Source organism: Lipotes vexillifer, unplaced genomic scaffold (assembly GCF_000442215.2).
Source record: "Lipotes vexillifer unplaced genomic scaffold, Lipotes_vexillifer_v1.1 scaffold7, whole genome shotgun sequence".
In the NCBI taxonomy this organism is placed as follows: domain Eukaryota; kingdom Metazoa; phylum Chordata; class Mammalia; order Artiodactyla; family Lipotidae; genus Lipotes; species Lipotes vexillifer.
This window is the reverse complement of record NW_006792683.1, coordinates 6,144,603-6,170,561: the sequence shown is the minus strand read 5'-3', so window position 1 is coordinate 6,170,561 and position 25,959 is coordinate 6,144,603. Positions and strand designations below refer to the sequence as shown.

Below are 25,959 nucleotides of genomic sequence, written 5' to 3'. Positions count from 1 at the left end.
TCATACGTTTGGATTATTTAAAGCAAGGATCAGTCATCATCAGGCTTGTGAAAGTGCAGACTGCTGGCCCCAGAGTTTTTGATTGACTAGCTCTGGAGCAAGACCTGAGAATTCTTCGCATTTCTAACAAATTTCCACATGGCGCTGCTGGTCCAGAGACCACACTTTGACAACCAGTGAAGTTGAACATGAACAAAGCCCTACTGGATTTGATCCATTTCCTCCTGAGCCCTAAGCCCCCTCTCACACCCTCTTCCCACATTGCTCTTTTCTGCTACAGGGAGAGATGCTGATACCAGCCCACTTCCTGCTGCTACTGCTGCTGCTCCTGGGGGCCCCCAGGACAGGCCTCTCCCAAAAGTTGTACAAAGCCGAGCCCATCTTCAGCTGCCTCAACAAGAAGAGCCAGCTGGAGGATGCGACCCTGCTGAGCAAGAGAAGCTTCCCCTCCCTGCCCAGCCAAGACTCACTCTCAGGAGAAGACCAGGAGAAGGAGGAGGAGAAAGACAAGGAGAAAAGGACCTTCCCTGGCTCTGGGGGTGGCAGTGGGGCTAGAAGCACCCGGCACAAATACCTGTCCCAGGCGCAGCTCCGGCGGAGGCTGTACCAGGACAAGGCCAAGAGTGACCAACGCACGAAGTTCACGCTCTCCCTCGATGTCCCCACCAACATCATGAACATCCTCTTCAACATTGCCAAGGCCAAGAACCTACGAGCCAAGGCAGCTGCCAACGCCCACCTGATGGCCCAGATTGGGCGCAAGAAGTAGAAGCAGAGGCCAGCAGGAGGGCGGCCCATCTGGGTCAGAGGTCAGGGTGGAGGGGAGGGTTGGTTCGTATTGGAAGAATCTGCCCTGTTTTCCAGGCTGCTTCACTGCTCAACCCCTCTGCTTCTTCCTGCCTCTGGCCCAGCTCCCTGCTCCTCTGTACATGCACACACCAATGCAGTATAGTCCCCGCTTCACAGATACCAGGCCATTGATGTGTCCACCTACATTCTGCACCTCCTCTCTCTTCCCCACGATGAGAGGCAAAGGTCATGCACTCCTGCCCTCCATGCTGCTCCCTCATGACCCAATGCCCGAGAAGAGGGCGTGCAGAGCCCCTCTCCCCTCCACACACCCACCTTCCCCAGACAAGGCCAGAAGATGAGGGCACTCAGCATTCCCTCCCCTCCCCTCTCACCCCCATTAAAACTGATGGCTTCTTGAACCCCTGGCTGGTTTCAATTCCTCTTCCATCAGCCGGCTGCTTTCAGGCCTCCGCGCTTGGAAAGGGGACAGCTAGTGAGGGAGGTTACATGTGAGTCCATTTCCAACTCTCCCAGGACAGGAATGGTTCCTGGTTTCACGGGGGCTGAAGAAGAGCTTGGGAAAGGCCGAGATGCAGGACTGTGCCGGTTGTCGTTCGATCAAGAGCCATCTACATGGCCTGGCCCCACCCAGGGACACAGCCTGGGATCTGCTACTGACTGGGCCCCTGGGTTTAATGGGAGACATCCTCAGCTCCTCCATGCTTGCTAGGGATTGGGCCACCAATCTTTAATAGGTGCTTCTTGAACCCATGGTCACTGTCCAGCCTAGTGCTGGACCCAGCGGGGGATATTGATGTGGGAGGCAAGGCCTCTGCTCTCCATGACTCAGCAGTCTTAAGTGAACAGACAAAAGCAAAATTTGAAAAGAAGCAGATACCACCGGGGAGTATATAAGTGATGAACGGCAACGTGATAGCAATTAGTGTAAAAAAAAACATGAGGAATTCAGAGCAAGATGAGAAGGTTTAATACGGTAAAAATTCACTAGACATGGACATCGGCAAGAACTCTGATGGCCTCTGGCAGCAAAGCCTTCTGCATGGTGACAAGTCATGAATACATAAAAGGAACTTCCGCATGGTAAAATAAACCACATACACACACACCAGCAACTAACCCCACCACCACCAGACAGAAAGTCAAGAGACAAATGAATGACAGATTTGAAAAATGTTTGCCACTCACGTGAAACACAGATGGCTTACTGATCAAATATATAAAGAGCTACTAAAAACTGAAAAGAACAATCCCCCCAAAAAAGTAAGCAAGGACATGAATAGACCACACACACACACACACACACACACACACACACACACATACAAATGATCCTTAAATGTATGAAAAGATGCTAAACTTCATTGCTAAGAAAACAAATTAAACCTGCACTCATATAGAATTTGTCACCCATCAAATAGGCAAATGTCCCTGTTTGACAATTGGCCCACACGGTGACTGATGAGGTGAAAAGCCACACTCCTCCATGCTGGCTGGTGGGAATATAAATTCTGAGAGGCAGTTTGGAAATACTTATTAAAATCACAAGTTGACTTTACCTTTAACTCAACAATCCTGCTTCTGGTGGACATTATTGGCAAAAGCGAAACTGTGCATTTTTTGAAATGTTAAGCTAAACTTGAAATGAAAAATACCCCATCTCTTAACAGAACCAGTGTTCAAAAAACCGAAATGCAACCGTTGTTTCCATCCTGGGAAAAAAACCCCTCATGATAGAGCAGAAAGAATCCTGCCTGAGACTCAGAATACCTATCTTGAGTCTGGTTTCCTCTTCTTATGTGCCTCTGAGTAAATCCTTTAACTTGCCTCAGTGCTGATGTGCCATGAAATCTCTTTATGAATGTGACCTCATGGAATTCTCATGAGTATATTTTAAAGTAACTATTTTTTTTCCATTTTGAAGATTTCTTAAAATTTGCATTTAATATTTATTTTTGCTTTAATAGTGCATATTCTGTTCACACCAAAGGTGCAAAGGACACGAAGCAGGAGATTAGCTTGGCTAAGGAAAAAATCAAGCATGTGTGACATTTCCATGAACAACCGAAAACTAGAACTTAAAAGTTGCAGCTGGTACCCCCAAGCACGCCCAAGTTCACAGCTGTCTCCTCAGGACCTTTGGCTAGGTGAGCAAAGCCTCGATAACAGCAGCCTCTAGCGGACTTTGATAAGTGGCTTTAAAAGGTTTTGTTTTGCTTTGTTTTGAATGACGGTACCTACATCACAAAAGCTCCAATCAAAAGGGTGATTAAAAAAAAAAAAGAAGGCACAGATCATTGCAAATGCCAGATTTTCTCTTGCTCTTTTTTCAAATACACCATCACGTATAAGCTAAAATATATCTAAGGTGGTGAGGTTTACTGGCAGGGGAAGGGGAATGGCATATGTAACAGAATCCTAGAGGATTCAGCTTTGCACCTGAAGCAAGAGATTGGAGCCCAGAGAAGTGAGTGAACTGTCCAAGGTCTCCCGGCTGGTAAGTGACAGATCTCTCTGGCCACAAAGCCTCTGCTCATCCCTCCATGCAGAGCTGGCCCTTCACGTGTACAAAGGGCATGAAAACATGAGCCATGTTGTTGCCTTACAGGGCTAGCACGAGCCCCAGTGAACCACAAATGTGGAAGCAGCTAGGAAAGCCCCACACAGATACTAGGACTTATTATGTCTTCAGCAGGTGGGTCTGGTGTTTAGAATGCCCTCAGAGCCTTACAGGTGATTTAAATGTGAACAGAAGCATCTGCTTAATAAACTAAGGAGAATTTGCCAAAGCTGGACCCACCAAGAACAGTGGGAAAGCACAGGTTTCCTGCTGGGGGCTCCTGCTGAGCCCAGCATTCTGCTGTCAGAGCTCCAGTCCCCAGAATGGACCCCATCACAGTCACGTCAACATGTGGGGAGGGAGAAGGCCACATCCAGGGATCACCACCACTGCCATCTGCCACCCTTGAGTTCACCTTGTAAAACCAAGATTCATTCTCCATTTCACTTTGTAAAATCATTTGCGGGGGGGAGGGGGGAAGGGGGAGAACTGTGTTGAGCTCTCTTGAAAAAATGGGTTTAAGCTCTCTTTTTAAAATAAAGTGAGGCTCAAACGCCAAGTGAACCTTCTCCAAGGAGACAAGTGCATGGATGACAGGATCTCCAAATGTTCTACCCAACAAGAAACCCCGCAAACAAATACCAACAGCTGACAACAGTGCCTGCTTCATGGCAGTGGAATAATTTTGGAAGCTGTAACCAAATAATCAGGGAAAGCCGAGTGACACCCAGAATTCAATCAGATATTTTATGTAATTCCAAGAAATGGGAGGTACATGAGCTCAAACGTATGTAGTATTAAACTAAAAGACATTGATTATATATTAAGAGCCAGAGAAAGACAAAACCTAATCAAATGGTGTAGCTACCTACCTTAGTAAGACCCACAGATGGAATCAGACTTGAAAACTAACCTTAGTTAGGTTAGTTAGACTCAAATCTAAGCGTGCGCTATGGGATACTCCATTCTTTTTTAAATGTATTTTTATTGAGGTGTAATCAACATACACCGTCATATTAGTTTCAGGCATAGGACACAATGATCCCACCTCGTCCTTTAATTAATGAAGTTTCTGTTATGGACTGTTGCCTAGGGTTCAGCACGTCCATGAGAGCTGCCAAGATCCTGTCACAGCCTAGACAGCATCACTTAGAAGCCTCAGCAAGCTGGGAAGGCAAAAGACAAAAAAGTTATCTTGGGAAGGTAACCCCAAGCCTATGGGATGACATGGTGTTTTCTTAAGGGGCGAGCATCTTTAACCCCAGAAGATAGTCTTGTGTCCTTCCTCCCTAAATCATCATCCCCCAGCTTGAACCTCATGTCTTAGGATCGAATCAGCCTAACCACCCTGTTGGCACTGTTCTTTACCAGAACCTGGGTCAGCCTGCCTCAGTTCCTGATCATTTTAGCTCACCAACCTCTCTGACACCAATCCTGCCCTGACGATTGGTGATTTTAACATGCATAAGATGACCTGCCCCACATCCCGGGTCTCAGGTCTACTCCCTGACCCCGTCCAACACCATCTCTCGGTCACGCGATCTCATGGCCACACCCCAGACTTCATCCTCACTGATCATACACTGTCAGACCAGCCCCTCCTGTCTCTCCAGCTCGCTTTCTCTAGGACACCAACTCCAATGATCTTTCAGCCCCACTGAGATCAGTAATCCTTTGATCCTGCTACCTTTTCACTGTCCCTCACCCTCTGCTCATAACATCTCTTCACTCTTTACCAGTTTAAACACCGTGGTCAATCATTATCATTGTTTTTTGTATACACCTGTCATTCTCTTGTTCCACTTTTGCTTTGCCTAATTCATTAAACCCTGAGAAATTCAAACACTCCACTATACCGCCCCTGCACCTTGAAGCGGAACACAGCTTAACACACACACACACACACACACACACACACACACACACTGATTGATCTCACTTTAAAATCCTGACAAGATGCCTCAAAGGGCTCATAAAGCTGTTCAGCAATTAGGCCACATCTCTCTACACCATTCACATGCCTACTGTCCTAGACTCTCCCTTCTCTTCTTTCCTCAAACCTCTCATAGATCCTCCCTATCCAGTGGACTCACTCACTCTGCCCTCGTTTCTACGCTAGACACCCACATGCCCAGCCTCTCCTGGTGGAGGGCCACGCTGTGCTCTGCACCAGCTTCCCGTCCCCTCTCAACTGCTTACAACATTGAGCCAACAACTGGCCCTTCTTCCTCCCACATCGTCAGTGTCACCCCACCCGCTGCCTGGTTCACATCGGCACAGAAACCTACACTACAGCCTACAAGCCCTTGACCCCTTCCGGGCGGTGGCCATCCCTCTGCTCCCTTCGACAGCGCTCCCTTGGAAGTTCCCTCTACTTCCTTTCGTTCTCGAAGTCAGACGTCCATCCCTATCCTTCCACTGAAACTGCTCATGAAGGTCAGCCAGAACCCCTACGTTGCTGAATTCAGTGGTCAAGCCTCCGCCCTCACGCCTCTTGATCTGTAAGCATCACTCGACCCAGTGAACCACCACCTGCCCCCCGCACACACTTTTTTTCCTGCCTGGCTTTCGGGACATCATACTCTGTTTCCCTCGCTCCTCAATAGCCCCTCCTTCTGAGTCTCCTTTGCAGGTTCCGTTTGCCAGGTATGTTCTTCCTCCAGACATCTGCATTCTCCCTGTGTCACTTCCTCCAACTCCTTGTCAAATGCCTCTTTCTCACTGAGGCCTTTAGTAACCACCCTATTTCAAATTGCAACCTCCTTTCCCCTTACCAGGCTCTATTATTTCCTTTGTGCACTATTGTACCCATCACCTTTAACATGCAATATAACTTACTTATTTAACATGTTTATTATCTTTCACCCCACCTTCACTACCATATAAACCATGAGGGCAGGGATTTTTGGGGGGGTGGGGCGGGAGGGCTTAATGTTTATCCCCGGTGGTCAGAATAATGAGGAACACATGACAGGCACTCAGTAAATAACTGGTGAATGAGTTAATTAAATAAGGATTATTAAAGTTCTTGTGACAAGGAATCTGTGCATAATTAGCATTTAAAGTGCAGTATGTATAATATTTAAGAGTATTTGGCCTAAAAGAATCATAGTCAGCCTTATAATTCCAATTTTAAATATGTAAATTGAGTAAATAATTTACACCTGTGATCTTAAATAACAATCGTACTAGTTTATAGACAGTCTGGAACATATAGGAATACTAATCACTATATTTATAGTTTACTTTGTTCGATTTTAAAAGAATTAGATTTTTTTTAACGTTTTATTTTATACTGGAGTATAGTTGATTAACAATGTTATGATAGTTTCAGGTGTACAGCAAAGTGATTCAGTTATACATATACATGTATCTATTCTTTTTCAAATTCTAAAAGAATTAGAGTACTTGGGAAAGTTTGTCAGACAATTAAAATTCTTAAAATAAATTTATAAATACAAGTTAAAACATTTGAGTATTTATCTAAGATTACAAAGGGCACCAAAAATTCAAACATATTCCCTTTAAAAGTGATTATTTAACTTTGCTAAATTTAGAAATAATAAGATTTACAAGCTGAACTTAAAAATTTAAGAAATGTTTAGGATTTTAATCTTAATTTTAGTAGTTTATTAATTTTAAAAAACAAAAGGAAACTTCTAAATGTTCTTTTCTGAGTTTTCTAAATGTCTTTTCACACATGTGCGCACACCCACACACCCACACACACACACACATTCAAATGCCCTCTAGAACACTAAAAAAAAAAAAAAAAAATACGAACAGCATTTAAGCATTTCACTAGCGCCCTCAAGTGTCCAAAGAAAGGAATAACACATGTACATAAAAACATTTTTTCTTAGTAAAAGCCTACTAAACGTTCAGACTACTATGTAGGATATTCACATGAAAAAATATATTTAATCAATGAGAATTTACTACAGTATTTTCAATATAGTGAGAAACATCATAGTGTATCTCCACTCTCCCTATATTCCCAAGAGGCCACAGGTAACAGGTGACATCTGATCTGGGTTTGAAGTCGGAATTACACCCCACGGTCACAGAAGGAAAGAAGAGAGAAAGTAGTGAGAAGGAGCAGAGGCAGAGGAGAGAGGAAGAAAAGAAAAAAAACGTGCTGGGAAGGGGTGAGCCGTCTAGCTTGAAAGGAATGCGTGTGAACACGGTGAAGAGTGTCTAAACAATACTTCCAGCAAACTGCAGTCATTAGCCTCCGTGGTGACAGCAGTGTGAGTTGAAAATAAGCAAAGTGGTACATTGTTGGAATGAAGCTCTTAAAGGCCACATCTCAGCGCAGTGATTTTGGTTCGTAAAAGCATCTACCAGGAAAGTGTTAAAGATGGAGCGGCAGTTCTCGGGTCCAGGTGGCACACGCAAAAAGAAGGTGGTAGCATTGCACTTTGATAAATCTCACAACAAGAACCACAAGGTTAGGCCTCCAGCCAAGGCTTTAGAGCCTGTTACCTTCAGTTGTCCAGCCGGACCAAAAGCACTGACCACGTGGAGACCAAGAGAGCATAACTGGAGGGCCCAGGCTGAAAGGTCAGCCCTGTAGATGAATGAGGCACCTGAAACCTACCAACAATCAGCTCGAGAGCAACACCTAAGCCCAAGCGAGCACCTTTGCAGTGTCTTATCTTACTTTCAACTAGTAGACTAAACATCATGTATCTTTAAAATCTGGCCAGTCGTTTTAATGCATTTATAGCCGTTTTGTCCATTTTTAATTATCACCTGTTTGAACACGAGTCAGTTTAATACCCAAAGTTAATTCCATGAAGTGGTTTTTGAACTTAAATCCTCAGATGACCCTCCCTCCAATTCTCAGGGCTTCTCATTTAGCAAGTCCATAATGAAGTTCAAGAATCTGCAATTTTTCTCAACATCTTAAATGGCTCCCATGCAGGGTTCTGCTGGCCATGCTTCCAGAACACGTCCTCAAGGACAGAGGAGCTGAAAGAAATCACTTTCACCTTCTGACCTGCGGGACACACAGACTCAAACTTCTGAAAAACCCAAGAATATTCTTGTTGTTTGTTTACTTGTCTGTATAAAAAGCAAACTGAGACCTTAAGGCCTTGGAAGAAGGAGAAGTGTCACCAGTCAGATCTGCATCAGAAACTTCGCCCCACTTCCTCGTAATCCTTCTCCAAGACGGCCAAGTCTTCCCTGGCTTCTACAAACTCGCCTTCCTCCATGCCTTCCCTAATATACCAGTGCAGAAACGCCTTCTTGGCGTACATGAGGTCGAACTTGTGTCCCAGGCGGGCCCAGGCCTCCACGACCGCCGTGCTGTTGCTCGCATACAGACGCCTTCCCTAATATACCAGTGCAGAAACGCCTTCTTGGCGTACATGAGGTCGAACTTGTGTCCCAGGCGGGCCCAGGCCTCCACGACCGCCGTGCTGTTGCTCAGCATACAGACAGCCCGCTGGACCTCGGCCAGGTCCCCTCCCGGCACTGCCCGGGGGGGAAGACCATTGATGCCCACCTTGAATCCAGTTGGACACCAATCTACAAACTGGACAGTGTTCCTTGTCTTCATGGCTGCAATTGCCGTGTTCACATCCTTGGGGACCACATCCCCTCTGTAGAGCAGGCAGCAGGCCACATACTTCCCCAGGCGAGAGTCACACCTGACCAGCTGGTTGGAGGACTCGAAGCAAGCAGCTGTGATGTCTGACACAGAGGGTTCCTCGTGGTGGGCATTGTCCGCAGAGATGATGGGGCGAAGCTGGTCATGGGGAAGTGTATTCTAGGGTAAGGTACAAGGTTGGTCTGGAATTCAATCAGGTCCACGTTCAGGGCCCCCTCAAACCGGAGGGAAGTGGTGATGGAAGATACTGCCTGACTCAGCAGCCTGTTGATGCTGGCATAAGAGGGGTGTTCAATGTCAAGTTTGCGATGGCATATGTCATAGATGGCCTCGTTGTCCACCAGGAAGGTACAGTCCGCATGCTCTATGGTGGGATGGGTGGTGAGGATGGTGTTGTAAGGCTCCACTATAGCCGTGGAGATCCGCGGGGCTGGGTAGACAGAGAACTCCAGTTTAGCCTTTGTGCTGTAGTCTTTGGAGAGCTGCTCCATTAAGAGAGACGTAAATCCTGATCCAGTGCCTCCTCCAAAGCTTCGGAAAATCAAAAATCCCTGAAGACCACTGCACTGTTCCGCCTAGGGAAAGTAAATGGGACGTAAGAATTCAGCCAAATAAACCCAGAAGCAGTGGTAGCCGTGGGACACAACTAGTACCCCAAAACAAACAGAAACTTTCAGAAAGAACTGGTTTACCATCATTAACTCATCACAAACATATTTACTTTGAAACATACTCGAGAAGTTACTTCTGGAGTGGGGGAAGTGCTTAGAGTTTTACTGTAAGCAAAGCATAAATATTCAACTGTCTTTTGCTACCCTTGATGAATTTATCTGTATGTGATCTAAAGTAAGGTCTTTATCAATAACAAAGAAAATGACAAGCAAAATATTGAAGCAATATAATCCCCTCCCGCAAGTAGATGAAGTAACTTTCATTTTCATACCCAATCTACTGCGCTGGTGTAAAAGGTACTGTATTCCCTAACGATTATGCCAAACATCAAAATTTTTACTGGACAAAGGATTCTCCAGACACAAGTCCTTAGGGAAGAATTAACTGTCAGTAAAGAGTAACTGATCTCCAGGTAGGATGTTCCTCCTGTTAACTTTACAGATCTTAGTAACTATTGGAAAATGACAGGTTTTAGAGTTCTTTGGAAGTCTCTGATAAAGATATGCCATGAGTCAGCAGAAGCAAGAGTAGATGGGGGCTAGTCACTAAAAAGAAGGAAATCCTGCTGTTTGTGACAACGTGAATGGACCTTGTGGGCAGTTAAGCAAAGTGAAATAAGTCAGACAGAGAAAGAAAAGAACTGCATCATCTCACTTATATGTGGAATCGAAAAAAGCCAAACTCATAGAAACAGAGAGTAGAATAGTAGTTGTGAGGAACTGGGGTCTGGTGGGAGATGCTGCTCAAAGCGTATAAACTTCCAGTTATAAGATGATTAAGTTATTGGGATCTAATGTACAGCATGGTGACTGTAGTTAACAGCACTGTGTTGTAAACTTGAAAGCTGCTAAGAGAACAGATCTTAAATGCTGTCGTCTCCACACACACAAAAAGGTAATTATGTGAGGGATGGATATATTAACTAACCTGATTGTGGTGATCATTTGGCAATATATTCCTGTGTCACATCACCATGATGTACACCTTAACTTTACACAATGTTATAGGTCAATTATACCTCAATAAAACGGGGGGGAAATAAAATATTTCCTCATAAACATAAAAAGAAAAACAAAATAGTCGATGGGGGCTGTACAGTAAGTGCAAAGGCTTCTTTCCCTTGCCTAGTAAGGAAGGTAGTCAGTGCCCACATCAGGACCAGCCCAGCTTTGAGCATGCGTAGGAGGCTCCCAGGGGAGAGGTTGGGTGGTGATGGAGGCGTAGGTAGAAAGTGCTGCTTGGGCGGGTCCCGCAGGATCACAGGCACACAGACACTGCCTGTGGAAGGAGAGAGGAGCCACTTGCCAGCTTTCGGAGCCTCTCCAGCACCAGATCGAGGATCTCTGGCCCCACAGAGTAGCGACCACGGGCATAGTTATTTGCAGCATCCTCCTTTCCACTGACGAGCTGCTCCGGGTGGAAGAGTGAGCGGTACCTGCCTGCACGGATCTCGTCTGCCAAGAGGAAAGGAGGTCAGTGCAGTCCATCCCATCCCACCCCTAACTCTTGCACAGCCCTGTACCCTGACCTGCTTTCTCCCTGCTAATGTCCTATAAAGAAATGGATTTAAACTGCCCAACTGGCCTTCCTTAATCGAGGAAAAGGTATAATTATCCTCATATAAATTGAAAGCACGTTTTTCCATCATACACCCTTTATTAGTTTCTCAGGGCTACTGTAACAAAGTACAACAAACTTGGTGGCTTAAAACAAGGGAGATTTATTGCCTCATAGTTCAGGAGGCCGTAAGTTCAATGTCCAGATGTTGGCAGGCTTGGTTCCTTCTGGAGGCTCTGGTGGAGAAACAGCCGCATGCCTCTCTCCCAGCTTCTGGTAACTGCATACAGTTCTTGGACTTCTTGGCCGGCAGCTACATCACATCATCTCTGCCCCCATCACAATGCCCCCTTTTCCTGTCTGTGTGTTCTCTCTTCTCATAAGGTGTACTGAGGGGACCACCCTGCTCTTAGAAAATGAGTGCTTTTCCTCTTAGGTAGGAGCTTCTAGGTATCTGATACCAAGTCCATTGGGGTACATCTGCATAAATAGATGTCATCAAGTCAATTTTATCATTATTATTTATAACTGTTATATGGGCCATATATCATCCATATATCCAACCAGATCATTGGACATAGGGCCTCCCTAATCCAGTATGACCTCATCTTAACTATGTACATCTGCAAAGACCCCAGTTCCAAATAAACTCATATTCTAGGGTTCTAGGTGGATGCAGAGTTTTGGGGGGACAACATTCAATCCACCACACATGCGTGGTACTTTTGCATTTTAAGATAAAGAGCCAGCTGCGTGCTGGAAAAGCATACCAATCTAAATGATTAGTTATATGCTTAAAAAGAGGCTTTCACAAGAAAAACAGAGCTGGAGGAATCAGGTTTCTGGACTTCAGACTATACTACAAAGCTACAGCAATCAAGATGGTATGGTACTGGCACAAAAACAGAAATATAGATCAATGGAACAGGATAGAAAGCCCAGAGATAAACCCACGCACATTTGGTCACCTTATTTTTGATAAAGGAGGCAAGAATATACAATGGAGAAAAGACAGCCTCTTCAATAAGTGGTGCTGGGAAAACTGGACTGCTACATGTAAAAGAATGAAATTAGAACACTCTCTAACACCATATACAAAAATAAACTCAAAATGGATTAAAGACCTAAATGTAAGGCCAGACCCTATAAAACTCTTAGAGGAAAACATAGGAAGAACACTCTACAAAATAAATCACAGCAAGATCCTTTCTGACCCACCTCCTAGAGAAATGGAAATAAAAACAAAAATAAACAAATGGAACCTGATGGAACTTAAAAGCTTTTGCACAGCAAAGGAAACAAGATGAAAAGACAACCGTCAGAATGGGAGAAAATATTTGCAAATGAAGCAACTGACAAAGGATTAATCTCCAAAATTTGCAAGCAGCTCAATATCAAAAAAACAAACAACCCAATCCAAAAATGGGCAGAAGACCTAAATAGACATTTCTCCAAATAAGATATACAGATTGCCAACAAACACATGAAAGGATGCTCAACATCACTAATCATTAGAGAAATGCAAATCAAAACTACAATGAGGGATCGCCTCCCACCAGTCAGAATGGCCATCATCAAAAAATCTACAAACAATAAATGCTGGAGAGGGAGTGGAGAAAAGGGAAGCCTCTTGCACTGTTGGTGGGAATGTAAATTGATACAGCCACTATGGAGAATGGTATGGAGGGTCCTTAAAAAACTAAAAATAGAACTACCATACGACCAAGCAATCACACTACTGGTCATATACCCTGAGAAAACCATAATTCAAAAAGAGTCACATACCACAATGTTCATTGCAGCTCTATTTACAATAGCCAGGACATGGAAATAACCTAAGTGTGCATTGACAGATGAATGGATAAAGAAGATGTGTCACATATATATAATGGAATATTACTCAGCCATAAAAAGGAACAAAACTGAGTTATTTGTAGTGAGGTGGATGGACCTAGAGTCTGTCATACAGAGTGAAGTAAGTCAGTAAGAGAAAAACAAATACCATACGCTAACACATACATACGGAATCTAAAAAAAAAACCCAAAACAGAAAAAAAAACATGGAGCAGGATAGGAATAAAGATGCAGATGTAGAGAATGGACTTGACATGGGGGGGTGGGAAGGGTAAGCTGGGACAAAGTGAGAGAGTGGCACGGACATATATACACTACCAAATGTAAAATAGATAGCTAGTGAGAAGCAGACTCATAGCACAAGGAGATCAGCTCGGTGCTTTGTGACCACCTACAGGGGTGGGATAGGGAGGGTGGGAGGGAGATGCAAGAGGGAGGAGATATGTGGATATTTGTATATGTATAGCTGATTCACTTTTTTATAAAGCAGAAACTAACACACCATTGTAAAGCAATTATACTCCAATAAAGATGTTAAAAAAAAAAAGAGAGAGAGAGAGAGGCTTTCACAAAGAAGCATGCAAACTCAAATACCCACACCACTCGGTGCAGTTAACACAAATGCCTGAAGCAGGGAAATAGTGTGAAGATGTCAGTATTCTATACAACCAAGCACAACCCTTGCTGGTTTCATTCCCTTTTAAAATAAGAAAACATCAAAACACAGCATGTCCAAGGCCCGGGTCACAGTCTCCTACCTTAGGATTATCCAAACAGCGTGATTCCTGAAGATCGACGCAGCGGCATTTGAGGGCTAGGGAGGCTCTGGGAATGTTGCCCTGGTTATAGCGGTTGGGATACGCATTGCATAGCAGTTCAGAGCATGTGCTCAAGAATCAATTTCCTGGGTGCATGGCTGGCTTTCCTCACTTAGCTACAGAGCAGTTACTTAGTGTCTCTAAGCCCCAGTTATATCCTCTCACAAATGAGGATGATAGCAAGACCTACCCCAGTGAGTTATCATGAGGATTAAAGACCACAGAGCATGATGCATGGCCCATATAACAATTATAAATAATAATGATAATGGCTTCATGTCATGTATTTATGCAGATGTACCCCAATGGCCTTGGCATCAGATACCTAGAAGCTCCTAAGAGGAAAAGCACTCATTTTCTAAGAGCAGGGTGGTCCCCTCAGTATACCTTGCTCTCCTGTGTATGACCATGTATATGACCACAATTTGGTACACCCCTAAATGTTTAAATTTAATAAAACTGAGTTGAGGGCTTCCCTGGTGGCGCAGTGGTTGAGAGTCCGCCTGCCGATGCAGGGGACACGGGTTCGTGCCCTGATCCAGGAAGATCCCACATGTCGCGGAGCGGCTGGGCCCGTGAGCCATGGCCATTGAGCCTGCAAGTCCGGAGCCTGTGCTCTGCAATGGGAGAGGCCACAACAGTGAGAGGCCCCCGTACCGCAAACAAACAAACAAACAAACAAACAAAAAAAACTGAGTTGAAATTACTTTTAACTAACATATGCACACCAAAAAACAACCGCCAAAGTTGGGATGTTTTAAAGATATATTTACAAACAAGTGGGCATATAATTCCAGGTAGACTACCTGCTTCTCACCTGAAGCAATAAGGCTGAGTTCAGTTTAAGTAGGGAATCTATGGAAGCCTACTTCTTCAAGACAATGTTCAATTGAGTTCTTGAGGGTGGTTAGTTCCATAAATTCCTTCAGTAAAATCCACTTTCTGGGAGATCAGTGATATAGCACCACCATTCACAAGTACACAAATTTCTGCCATGTTTCCACCCTGCTCAGTCACCATGTACCTGGCCCAGCATCCTTAACCAGCATCCACAGGGACTTTGGTGGTTTTTAAACATGATTACAATTTGATGGTTCCTTGGCTTCCTTACCTCCATTCCAGGTTAAGCCTTCTAGGACTCCCCTATATCAATGTCCTCCTCATTTTCAAGCTGAAACAACACTCACAGGTGTCTGGATGTGTCTTTGCTCATGGTTTCCATCTCTCTCACCTGTGAACTATTAAAATCCTCCTGCCCAGTCTTCCAGACTCAGAGGAACTATCACTTGGTCCATAAGGTCTTTTCTGATCTTTTCCATAGAGGTAAAGCTCAGGCCTCACTTCCTTCAGATCCCTACATACCACCTCCTCAGTAAAGCTTTCCTTGATGTTCCTTTTGAAAAACAGCCCCCTCAGCCCACATGCAATATTCCCTTCCCCTATGGCCCTGCTTTGCTTTTCCCCATGCTCCAATTGCCACCAGACACACTATTTGGCTTTTATAGGTCTGCACTCCACTAGAATGTAAGCTCCAGGAAGACTGATACTATATATCTCTCCAATGTCAAGATAGTGTCTGGCCATATGAGGCACTTTTATTTGTTGACTAAAACAAGGAAAATCAGTGCCTCCTCTCTAAACCCTGGAGCTTATGGTGCTTTGTCTGGACCAGCTCAAGATCCTCAAAATTGCCCTCCCTCCAGGCTGAGCTCTAGAGGATTGGGGAATTTCTTCTGGTCTTTGCCTGCCGACTGTCTCTCCTCCAGCTTGCTTAGCTTCTGATCCTGGGTCCTCCTATTTGCCTAGGTCTTTGGATTAGCACAAGTTAAGATACCTGCTACAATATTCATAATGCTGGGATGTGGCCTCTCACGTTGCTCCTTCAGCTACATTTACCAAGGTCCTCTGGGGACATATTCTACCCTGCCCAGGATCACAGCACACCAGACTCCAGCGAAAGCTCACAGTTGCAAACTCCCATTTGTTTGAAACGAAAATTCAGATATTCTCTTAGGGCACTTATAACTCAAGTCAGAATATGACGTGATTGCCTCTCTCAGGTTCCACACTAGTCTTGCCTGTTCTTGAAGCCATCAGTAGCTCCTTATTATTATTATTATTTTTTTTGTGGTACGCGGGCCTCTCACTGTTGTGGCCTCTTCCATTGCGGAGCACAGACTCCGGACGCACAGGCCCAGCGGCCATGGCTCACGGGCCCAGCCGCTCCGCGGCATGTGGGATCTTCCCAGACCGGGGCACGAACCCGTGTCCCCTGCATCGGCAGGTGGACTCTCAACCACTGCGCCACCAGGGAAGCCCAGTAGCTCCTTATTGTTAATTCTCTCACAACATTTAGCAGAGTAATACTGAATCAGTACATCTTGGCCTTGACATTTCTTAACTTCCACCTATTAATTAACAAAAAACCTTTCTATCATTTCCCTCACATTGACATCAACGTACTTTCTCCATCAGTTTACTCGATTCTGACTGCGTTCTGATGAGGAAATGAACTCCAATCCAGATTGTATTTTCCAAGGATGACTGTAATGCTATTTCCTATCTCGCCTGTGCTTCTAGAACCTCACTATTTCTGTATCAGGAGGTGAGGTCTATATCCCTTCCCAGGATGGATCTTTGTAACCGCTTCAACCCGTGGAGGACAGCTGAAGTGACACAATGTGACTTCTGAGGCCAGGTTATAAAAATACCATGGACTTCTGCCTTGTTCTCGTGGGATGCTTGTTCTTGGAACCCAGCTGCCATGCCACAAGGACACCCGAGCAGCCCACAGAGACCCCACAGCCCTGGCTTAGCTCTCAGCCAACAGCCAGCACCAAATCGCCAGCCAAGCGAGTGAGCCACTTTCAAAGTGAATCTTCCGGCTCTCACTTGAGTCTACCTTCCTGACACCATATGGACCAGAGAGGAGCTGTCCTCTGAGCCCTGCCCAAACTGCAGATTCATGGACAAAGTAATGGTTGTTGGTGTTTTAAACTGCTAAGTTTGGAGGCAATTTATTACACAGCAGAAAATAATTGATACAGAGTACCAAACCCAAACCCACCCTCCTCTGTAGTTTTCTCTGAAGTCAGCAAGACCCTTTCTCTCCCCAGCATTTCGCCAGCTCCATTTCAAGTGTTTTTGCACGAGATACTACAACATCTGCTGTTAATAATCATAAGTAATCATTTTATAATCATTAATCATCATTTCCCCACAATTAGAAGAGTTATATAGCTCCTTCCTTCTTTGGAATCATGTTCAACTATTCTATTCTCTAAAAGCAGGTAATGCCAAATTTCAGATTCTTTGCCAGAAGCTTCTAGCAACTGGCTTTCAAACCCAGGAAAAGATTTAGTATTCTGTTACAGTAGATTGTGTGGAGAAGCTAACAAGGTTTTCGTTCTTTTCATCACACAGAAAAAGAAGGCTAAGCTAGTCTTCCCTTTGGGTTTGTTTGTCCTGCTGATCACCCTAAGTGTCCACTGAGAGATGCTCTAAATTTGGCAAAGGGCCATATGATCCGGTTCAGATAGATTCATATAATCTGATGATCCCACCCACTGATACTTGCTTGTTTGGGTTGTGGACCCGGTTAAGTACACTAGAATGTAAAATGTACATTACCTACAACAGTTGGCTCCAGGTCCATGAAGAGTGCTCTGGGCACGTGCTTCCCAGCTCTGGTCTCACAAAAGAAGGAATCGAAAGATGCACCCATAGGCTCCATTTTGGCACGTGCCTGCGGATCCTGCCTGCCGTCAAGAACAGCGCCATCTGGCTGGATTCCGTGTTCTAGGCAGTAGAGCTCCCAACAGGCATCCCCAATCTGGACGCCAGCTTGGCCAATGTGGACAGACAGGCACTCCCTCTGAAATGAGCCGTAGTATTTAAGTTACAGCTGTGCATCTTCCTAACATGATAACACGAGCTACATCACTCAGCAGGTCCTCCCAGGGCTGAGAGAAAGCAGGCTAGCGTATGCCAGCAAGAGAACTTTGTGATAAAGCTAATGAAAACTGCCTCATGGAACCCAAAAACCAAGGTACAGGTAAGCTTCAGGAACAATTAAACCAAGGACTCCAGTTCAAACAACATAAATTAAGCACCTATTGTGTAATGGGCTAAGAATGAGTTAAGATATATCATATATGAATAAAATCAAGCTTTCTCACCCAGAAAAAAAATTAGTTATTGGAAAGGAATAAAACCAAAATCAATGTACAGCCTGATATATGTTAAAACCCACTGCAGTAAATCTCATATCTTGAGATTTTACATTTACTGTTCATATGTGCTCTAAATAAGGAAGGATGTTCTAAGCTTAAAAGTAGTGCAAAATTTACCAAGGAAACATGCTATAGATTTAATAACCCCAAAATGTAAAAACTCCATACTATAATAAACAAAAATACTGATGTATATAAAAAAGGATTTATGTATAGCCCTTCATATATGAGCTATACATAAGGCAATTTTATATACATCAATTAAAAAATACTTGAGACATCTATTAGATAAATAGGAAAATGACATAAACAAATGAATTACAAAAGAAAGAAATGATCTAAAATACAAAGATTTAAGCACAATGGCATTCACAGTATCATTATTTATAAGAGTAAAAACCAAGAACCAATCTACTTAACCATTTACCTATTGTTGGGCATTTAAAGGAAAGTACATCGATACAATGGCATGCTATGCAAACCTTCAACAGTTACCAAAAAATTGTATGACATGGGAAATGCTTATGTTAAAATGTTACGTGAAAGCGTATGTTATATAATTGTATATAAAGTATGATGTCAAATACATTTAAAAATAAGCTTACTCAGCCATAAAAAAGAATGAAGTAATGCCATTTGCAGCAACATGGATGGGCCTAGAGATTATCATACTAAGTGAAGTAAGTCAGAGAAGGACAAATATCATATGATATCACTTATATGTGGAATCTAAAAAATGATACAAACAAACTTCTTTACAAAACAGAAACAGACCCACAGACATAAAAAACAAACTTATAGTTACCAAAGGGGAAGAGGGGAGAAATAAATATAAATACATATAACATAGATAAACAACAAGGTCCTACTGAATGACACAGGGAACTGTATTCAACATTCTGTAATAAACCATAATAGAAAAGAATATGAAAAAGAATATATGTATGTATAACTGAATCACTTTGCTGTACACAAGAAACTAATTCAACTTTGTAAATCAACTATACATCAATAAAAATAAACAAATAAAATAAAATAAAAGTAAAAATAAGCACAGAAAACAAGTCTTTAAAATGCATCAAAATATTAACTCTAGTTACATCTGGGTAGAATTTTTTTTCCTGTTTAAACTTACCTATTTTCTTCACCTTCATTAGCCTCCCCTCTCCTCTCCCACTTTTAAATTACCTTTCACTTTTATTTTTTTTTAAGGCAAACAACTTTTTTTTCTGTAATTTAAATATCTACTCAACTAAGAGAGGGGAGAAAAAGTTAAATCCTAAAAATCTAAAGGGACAGCAATTGCTGGCTTTAATATCGTTGTGTTTTGATTGCCAATGGTCATGGAACAAGTCTGTGCAGAGGGTCTAACAGGGTGAGAAGTCTGTTTACTGCATCATCAGGACCCTTCAGGCTGTCTGCCTGATATGCTGATAGGCAACCCCGGCATCCTCTGTCTGTCCGTGGCTGCACTTTCCCAAGGTCTGAGATTCAACCACAAAAAGACCACCGATTGGAGGAGGGGAGGGAGATCTCTGTGGCCAGTCACAGCCCTGCCATCTGACCCGGACTCTGCTCACTCTGCTTGTGCTCAGCCGTAAAAACCCTGTACTTTGTCTCCTTGAGTCACAGGCGTAACACAGAGCTCTGTGCTTTACGAGGAATTCAAGTTCATTACCTGAGTAGAACTTCCCTCTGATTTCTTTTGTATGCAACCATGTCTCTCATGACAAAGGCAGTGAACTCAATTTACAAAGCACTTCACTTAGTACCAACCAAGTTTTCCAACCTCTATCTGGCACAGAAAAATCAAAACAACATATTCCATCATCAACAGCCTTCTAACACCTGAGTCTGTAAAGCACAGCTTCAATCCTCTCTCCTCCCAAAGGACTTAAGATGATCTCAGTACATTAGCTACTGTAATCAGATCAAAACTTAACCCAATTCCTAGATTTAGGTACAAACTTAAAAGTGGCGAAGGGGTGGGGGTGGAGGGGGTGGAGGGGGGTGGCGAATTCCTTGTTTCTGCGTCATTAAAACCACTTGTATGTAGATTTCTCTCACAACATCCTTCCACGGCTGTTTCCCACCCAGTCCAACAGGTCATGCACACAGGGTACTTGCTCTTAATATTCACAGTAAAAATAATCACCTACATGAAAAACAATTGCTGCTCTTCATGGGGACTGTTCTCCCAAGTGATACAGACATAGGAGGGAAACTGAGCTTTTTGAACTTGGCAGGAATACTTGGCCCAAGAAGGACCAATCTTGCCCATCCTGGTTTGAGAAGCAGCTGAGTTTATCTCATAACTGTGTCCCGGGGACAGAAGGCTATCTCCACCCTATTCTTAGCCTTTTCCTCCTTTCCAAACTATCTGTTAAAATATTAGTCACACTATATAAAAGAAAAAAAGACTGTAAAATGCCCACTGAATATCAGTAGTGATGTCACAGCACATTAATAAATGCTGCTTTAAAGCTTATTGGGAATTACTAGGACAGCACAGTTTTTTAATTACCTTTTTATTTTGAGATAAATATGAATTGTAGATTCATGTGTGGTTATAAGAAATAATGCAGAAAGAGCTCATGGATGCCTTACCTGTTTTCCTCCAGTGGAAATATCTTGCAAGATCACACCCAGAATATCAAAACTGATACAGTCAAGACAGAGCATTTCCATTACTGCAAGGATCCCTGATGTAGGAAGGCATAATTTTTAAGAGCAAAACAATATAAAATAAACATCCTTAAAATGTTGGAGAGACAGTCCAATGGGGTGAGAAGATCAAAGATGAAAAAGCAATTCGAATGCTTGCTTCCATTTAAGAATTAAAAATTCTAAGACTAAAAATTACTGTGACTGGAACATAAGAGATAATAACACTGTTGGTGGGAACATAAATTGGTGCAGCCACTGTGGAAAACAGTTTGAAGGTTTCTCAAAAAACTAAAAACGGAACTGCCATATGACACAGCAATTCCACTCCTGGGTATATATTTGAGAAAAACAAAAACACTAATTTGAAAAGATACATGAACCCCAGTGTTCATAACAGCATTATTTACAATTGCCAAGACATGGAAGCCACCTGAGTGTCCATCAACAGATGAATGGATAAAGAAGTGGTATACACACACACACACACACACACACACACACACACACACAATGGAATATTACTCAGCCATTAAAACAGAACAAATTTTTGCCATTTGCAGCAACATGGATGGACTTGGAAAATTGAAATAAGTCAGATAGAGACTAACATGTATGATATCACTTATATGTGGAATCTAAAAAAATACAAGAAACTAGTGAATATAACAAAAAGAAGCAGACTCACAGATACAGAGAAAAACTAGTGGTTAGCAGAGGGGAGAGTGAAGGGGGAGGGCAATTTAGGGGTAGGGGACTAAATGGTACAAACTATTAGGTATAGAATAAGTGACAAGGATACATTGTACATCATGGGTAATAGAGCCAATATTTTATAGTAATTACAAATGGAGTATGACCTTTGAAAATTGTGAATCACTATATAGCACACCTGTAACATATAATATTGTAGAGCGACTCTATGTCAATTAAAAAAAGAAATAAAAAACCAAGAGAGTGAAAGGAAAGTGGATCATAAGAGGTGGTCCCCAAACAGAATTATTGTAAGTAACTGTATTAATTATTGTCCTCAAAGAACTAGACTCAAGAGAGGACAACATAAAGGTCCCTGCCCTTCACCCAGCCTCACATTTATGAGCTCAGCAACGGTGACCTGGGTCTGAAGTTCCCAGAAACTCTGAAAGTATAACTAAAAACGAAGCCACTGATTTCCACAGAAAAACCAGCACACTCAGTCTAAAGCAAATGTAAAAACTAAAGGAAGGAGAGGATCTTGCCTCAGTGCTTCCGTTAAAGGCAGTGAACCACTACAAATCAACAAAGCTTGTCCTAATAGCAGCAGAATTATAGATGAATAGATGAGATTCAGAGCAGATTCAAATCTGATCCAAACACAGATATTTAAAGAAACAGATGCCTCTTTAAAAATTTCTTCTCTTGTGTCAGGAATCTATGAAGAATTGTTTGGTGAAAAAGAGAGACACACATGATGAAAAAAATTTGCTACAACTGTTGACAGCAACGCTGTCAGCAACATAGAAGCCACTTACCATGTTGATCTGCAGGTGCCCCACTGCCCAGTGGTATTGACAGGAGGAGCCGCCCAGGTGAGCTTTATCAAAGAGCAGGAAGTGACTTCACCTGAGGGCTGAGACAATTAAAGCAGTACAGCCTCTTTTCAGTTTTTCACTTCTCTGGTGTCACAGGAGCTGTGATGGGCCTGCCTGAACACCCTGTGATAAAAGTCTGTGCACAACTACCGATGAATTCTCTAAAGCTTATCCAAATTTGCTTGCGACGTATACCTAGGTTGAAAATAACAAATGTCTTTAAGAAAGAATCCTCCTCTTGTATTAAGAATGTATGAAGGGCTTCCCTGGTGGCGCAGTGGTTGAGAGTCCGCCTGCCGATGCAGGGGACACGGGTTCGTGCCCCGGTCCAGGAAGATCCCACATACCGCGGAGCCGCTAGGCCCGTGAGCCATGGCCGCTGAGCCTGCGCGCCTGGAGCCTGTGCTCCGCAACGGGAGAGGCCACAACAGTGAGAGGACCTCGTACCGCAAAAAAAAAAAAAAAAAAAAAAAAGACAATTTGAATTAACAGGAGAAAAGCAAACAGATTTTTACATGTACAGAGGAGCCTCCGTAGGAAAATAAAAACCCAAAGAAGGAGCAAAACCTCAGTGCTTATGTACGAGGTTGGACAATGAGAGGGAATTGTGGAAGAGTAAGTAAAATACACGGGGAGACCAAAGGAAGAGAAGAGTTATTTAAACAAGTTCTGTTTGTAGAGAATTCTCTGTCCCTGACTCCCCCCATCCTCCTGATATGGGGAGGGCCGCTATCACAGGGGAGATTTATCTCCTGCTTTCATGAAGAAAGGGGGAGGTCAGAAGGCACTTCTTGCACCTGGTGTTCTTCAAGTGCCTGCAGCTAAAAATAATCCTCCTGCCAAAGCGGCATGTTTAAGGTGGCGTATATTGCCACCCTTCAATGTATATACAATTTTATTTCTTAGGATAGATTCCCAGAAAGGCAATCAGAGTGTGAAAGGGGAGGTGATTTTTAAAACCTTTGCCATAAAGAAAGCAGTATTTTAAACCAAAGAATGTGCTATTTAACAATTTTCTTTTTTATTTGAGAAGGTCCTTTACGTGCTGTAGTGCCTTCTTATAATTAGAGGATGAAGGCACTTGGACTCTTCTGCTCTGGGGACAGGAGGTCTCATAATCAGATTTACTGGTTTCCTAGAGACAGCCCTGAGAACACATTTTTCCAATACCTTTGGTGACCGGGGATTTATCTCACATGAATAATTCAGCGTGTGCAAACCTCATTTTACCTTCAACCTCTCCCCACATGCTAAGAAAGATCTAAAATGCTTCCAATTTGCCTTGACTTGTGGTGAAAGTCCTAATGAACTGTGAACTACTAATCGGGTCTTGGGGATTTAGGAATGGAGTCAGAACTAAATCCCAGGTCACGCGTTTTCAGCAGGGCGACCCCCTCGGCTACCCTCCCCTTCTAGCTTCTAAGAAGTTAAGCGCCTGGAGGTACGAGGAAAGGGACGGGACTCCACGTTTCCTAGCAACCGCACGCCGTCCCCTGATTGGCTGGTCGCCTCGCGGCCGCCATTTTCAAACCCCGGAAGATGGCGATGGCGGCGGCGGCGGTGGCGGCGCCCTCCTGACAGGAGCCCTTCTCCGGGCCGAAGCGGCCGGGCGCCGTGCGGCTCCCAGCGGGCCTCCCGGGCACCCGACCACCGCGCCGCCCCCTCCACGCCATGGAGCCCGAGCTGGCGGCCCAGGAGCAGAGCCGGCCGCGGAGGCGAAGCCGCCGGGCCTCAGGACTCAGCGCGGGCGGCGCCGCAGAGCCTTCGGCCAACACCCCCGGGCCGGGGCCAGACGGCAGGTGAGCGCTGGGGGCGGCGGCGCCTGGGGAACCCTAGCGTTGGGTCCGAGGTTGGGGAGGGGCTGGGAGGAGGGGAGGGGCAGGGGAGGGCCGGGCTGCCTACTCTCCCCCCTTCTGCCCCTTCCCCCTTCTTCCCCCTCCCCCTTCTCCCCCCTCTTTTCCTTCCTCCTCCTCTTCCCCCTCCTCTCACCCTCCTACCCCTGTTCCTATCATCTTCTCCCTCGTCCTTTATTTCCTTTTCCCACTCCTCTCCCTCCTGCCTCTCCCCTTCCCCTCCCTCCAGTCTCCTGCCCTCCCCCTCCCCCACCTCCCTCAGTGGGCCTTAGAGATCCTCTAAACGTCCGGCAGGTTTTGGGCTGGAATTGGGAAGGTTCCTAAATGCCCACGGGGAACTGCTGGGTCGGAGGACACGAATCGTCCCTGGAGCCAGAGGACTTCTACCAGACAGCAAACTTTTAGCCTAAAAACGAGCATTAATATGAAAAGTTTTGCCGAGGTCAGAGTCCCTCCTTTGGAGCCTTGGCCAAGTCGGTGCTCAGTGCAGCTCACGACCCCAGCCTCCTGGGTAAAGAGAGCGAAGAGGATGGTCGCCGACTTTTTAGCTGTTGACACATTTCACATTCTGTCCCGTGTGTCTGCAAAGGAAGGACACTAGCCGAGGGTTTCAGAGGCTGTGTCTGCAAGAGGAGAGGGTGAAAAAGTGCTAAAGGTGTGGCTTTCCCCTCACGGTTTTGCAGGGAGTGGGTTTCCAGTGACTGGCGGTTGGACCTTACATCCCAGAAGTTGTGTCCTCATCCATCAACTGGGATTTTAATAGTACCCACTTCCTGTAAGTTGTGAAATTCAGTGAGGTCATGTGTGTAACCCTGTACACAGAGAGCTCTCAACAAATGTTAACTGTTATTTGTCGATTTTTATCTATAATTCCACCTATGCTCCATCTTTTCAGAAGCACTGTGGTCCACTTCACATTATTACTTGAGATAAACTACACTTCCTTACATAATTTACATTCCAGTCATGCCTGGATGTGCCAATCCCTTTTTTTTTTAATTTATTTATTTTTGGCTGCATTGGGTCTTGGTTGCTGCGTGCAGGCTTTCTCTAGTTGCAGCGAGCAGGGGTTACTCTTCATTGAGGTGCACGGACCTCTCACTGCGGTGGCTTCTCTTCTTGCGGAGCATGGGCCCTAGAGCGCGTAGCCTTTATTAGTTGCGGTGCGTGGGCTCAGTAGTTGTGGCTCAGAGGCTCTAGAGCGCAGGCTCAGAAGTTGTGGCACACGGGCTTAGTTGCTCCGCGGCATGTGGGATCTTCCCGGACCAGGGATCGAACCTGTGTCCCCTGCACTGGCAGGCAGATTCCTAGCCACTGCACCACCAGGGAGGTCCGCCAATCTCTTTTTGAGAGAAAGGAAAACACCTTACTTTCATAGACAAGGCATTTATAAACTCATTGTAAGTTATCATGCAGAGAGAACAGTATCTTTCATTAGATATTGATTTTTATTTTGAAGCTTACGATAACCCTTGCCTGAAACTTTTATACTGATTACAGCCTACTTTAAGAAGAAGTGAAAGAGCAGAGAGAGAGATGTCATCATCTCTGAGACTGAGAAATGGGAGAATCGGGAAAGAATCGGGAAAGCCTAGTTAAGGGAAAATGAACATAGAATTTCGAAAACATCAAGTGGGGCAGTGTTAAATTCATTGCACCTGCCTAGTGCCAGACATTGTTGTAGATACTGGGAATTCTGGTGAACAGATGAACTCCCTGCTCTCCTGAAGCTTAAAGTCTGCTTGGGTAGG

The 25,959-nt window shown here is 44.3% G+C and overlaps 3 protein-coding genes across 3 annotated transcripts in view; 2 read left to right on the top strand and 1 right to left on the bottom strand.

Moving 5' to 3' along the window:
* Positions 1-286: 286 nt before the first annotated feature.
* UCN3 (urocortin 3) lies at positions 287-769 on the top strand. Its single transcript, XM_007465827.1, has one exon. The coding sequence runs from the start codon at positions 287-289 to the stop codon at positions 767-769; it is 483 nt and encodes a 160-aa protein (XP_007465889.1).
* A 7,736-nt stretch (positions 770-8,505) lies between these two features.
* TUBAL3 (tubulin alpha like 3) lies at positions 8,506-24,028 on the bottom strand. Its single transcript, XM_007465844.1, is given in 7 exon segments — positions 8,506-8,667; positions 8,781-9,121; positions 9,124-9,562; positions 10,965-11,113; positions 17,519-17,762; positions 22,296-22,357; positions 23,836-24,028. Coding segments are annotated over 7 exon segments (1,590 nt in total).
* NET1 (neuroepithelial cell transforming 1) overlaps positions 24,027-25,959 on the top strand; it is a 50,903-nt gene continuing 48,970 nt past the window's right edge. The window contains exon 1 of the mRNA XM_007465825.1: positions 24,027-24,154. Within this exon, the coding sequence (XP_007465887.1) occupies positions 24,027-24,154 (128 nt within the window). The remainder of the gene's footprint in view (positions 24,155-25,959) is intronic.

Coding starts and splice junctions, on each gene's coding strand:
- UCN3 (XM_007465827.1), top strand. CDS start 287: ATGCTGATACCAGCCCACTTCCTGCTGCTACTGCTGCTGCTCCTGGGG.